This window comes from Lipotes vexillifer, unplaced genomic scaffold, assembly GCF_000442215.2.
Source record: "Lipotes vexillifer unplaced genomic scaffold, Lipotes_vexillifer_v1.1 scaffold707, whole genome shotgun sequence".
Classification (NCBI taxonomy): Eukaryota; Metazoa; Chordata; class Mammalia; order Artiodactyla; family Lipotidae; genus Lipotes; species Lipotes vexillifer.
The window spans coordinates 498,634-499,834 of NW_006781931.1; the positions used below are offsets into that span (position 1 = coordinate 498,634).

General features: G+C 32.7%; 1 protein-coding gene across 2 annotated transcripts in view; it reads right to left on the reverse strand.

Annotated features, from left to right (window-relative positions):
• Positions 1-412: 412 nt before the first annotated feature.
• The window catches only part of GXYLT1 (glucoside xylosyltransferase 1), a 47,304-nt gene continuing 46,515 nt past the window's right edge, over positions 413-1,201 (reverse strand). The window contains exon 7 of one of the 2 annotated variants that reach the window (XM_007454860.1): positions 413-1,177. In XM_007454860.1, the coding sequence (XP_007454922.1) occupies positions 1,016-1,177 (162 nt within the window). In that variant the 3' untranslated portion in view covers positions 413-1,015. The remainder of the gene's footprint in view (positions 1,178-1,201) is intronic. The other variant, XM_007454859.1, reaches the window with a different exon arrangement.

Here is a 1,201-nt window from a genome sequence, read left to right on the forward strand (position 1 = left end):
GTCTAACTTAAAGTAAGGCTCTATACGTATATTTGCTTCTTCAAAAATATCTTGCAAAGCCATTCTGAGGTAGAAGGAAAAAGGTTTAAGTGGACCAATTTTTTTCTGCTCCACTGTAACTATAATGACTGCTCACAGGAAGTACATAGCTTATGCATTTTGGTCCATCATATTTTCCACCATCACATAAGTACACTCGTTAGGTTCTCATTTTATTATCAGTATATTTATTGTGTCCAGAATGCCCAGTAAAGCTGAAAATTTTCATTTAAAGTGATAAAAAATTTCCTAAAGTCCCTAATTAATAATCTTAGATATGACTTTTGGCAAGACAGTTAGGCACATACAAATGAAAATTCTACGTTTCACAAATACACACAGAGACTAATAATCAAAACTTTCAGTTTTCCCTCTCAATTTTAAATGTGCAGTTTACTTATAAACTAAAAATAATTTTAAGCATGATTGTCACAAAAATATTTTAAAACAGAGATGAAATGTATAAAGGCACACACAGATTGTCGATAGTGACATCAGTTACATCCCATTTCTTTAGAAACAGAACATTTTCTGCTCCTGTAAACAACTTTCTTTTCTCACACATTTAAAGTGAGGTTAGTGCTGACATAAAATTATTGCTATACTCACAGTTTGAGTGTTTCCACTGTGTATGAGGTACATTTTTCTCCAACCATACATCCCTACTGCTCTTACCCACTCGAGAGTAAGAGTCAAAGTCTGTAGGCTAAAACCATTCAATAATATCTTCATCAATACTAGAATGATAGCAAATAGCATTACAAAACATCAGAAATCAAAAATATCTTCTTGTTGGGGTCCAAGACTTCAACTTATTCTTCATTACATGAAAATACTGCTCATTTAACTTCTTCGGGAAAAAATTATTCTGAAGATGAATAATTCCTTCCTGAACACTTCATCTAAGACTATTCCTTCACACATATCCTCTGACATTTTGCTGTTTTAATTCATTTGATTTAGCGGTCACCAAGAATCACCTTTCCTTTGGTGGTCTATCATAACGATCTTGTATGCTTTTTGTCAGCTGTTTGATAAATATTTTGTAAATTTTTCCACAGTATGTATGCACTGTCTTCTGTAGTTCCAGTTCTAAAGGCTTTAATAAAGAATGGATGCTGTCATCTTCAAAAGAACACTAGGGAAAGGAAATAAGAAAAAG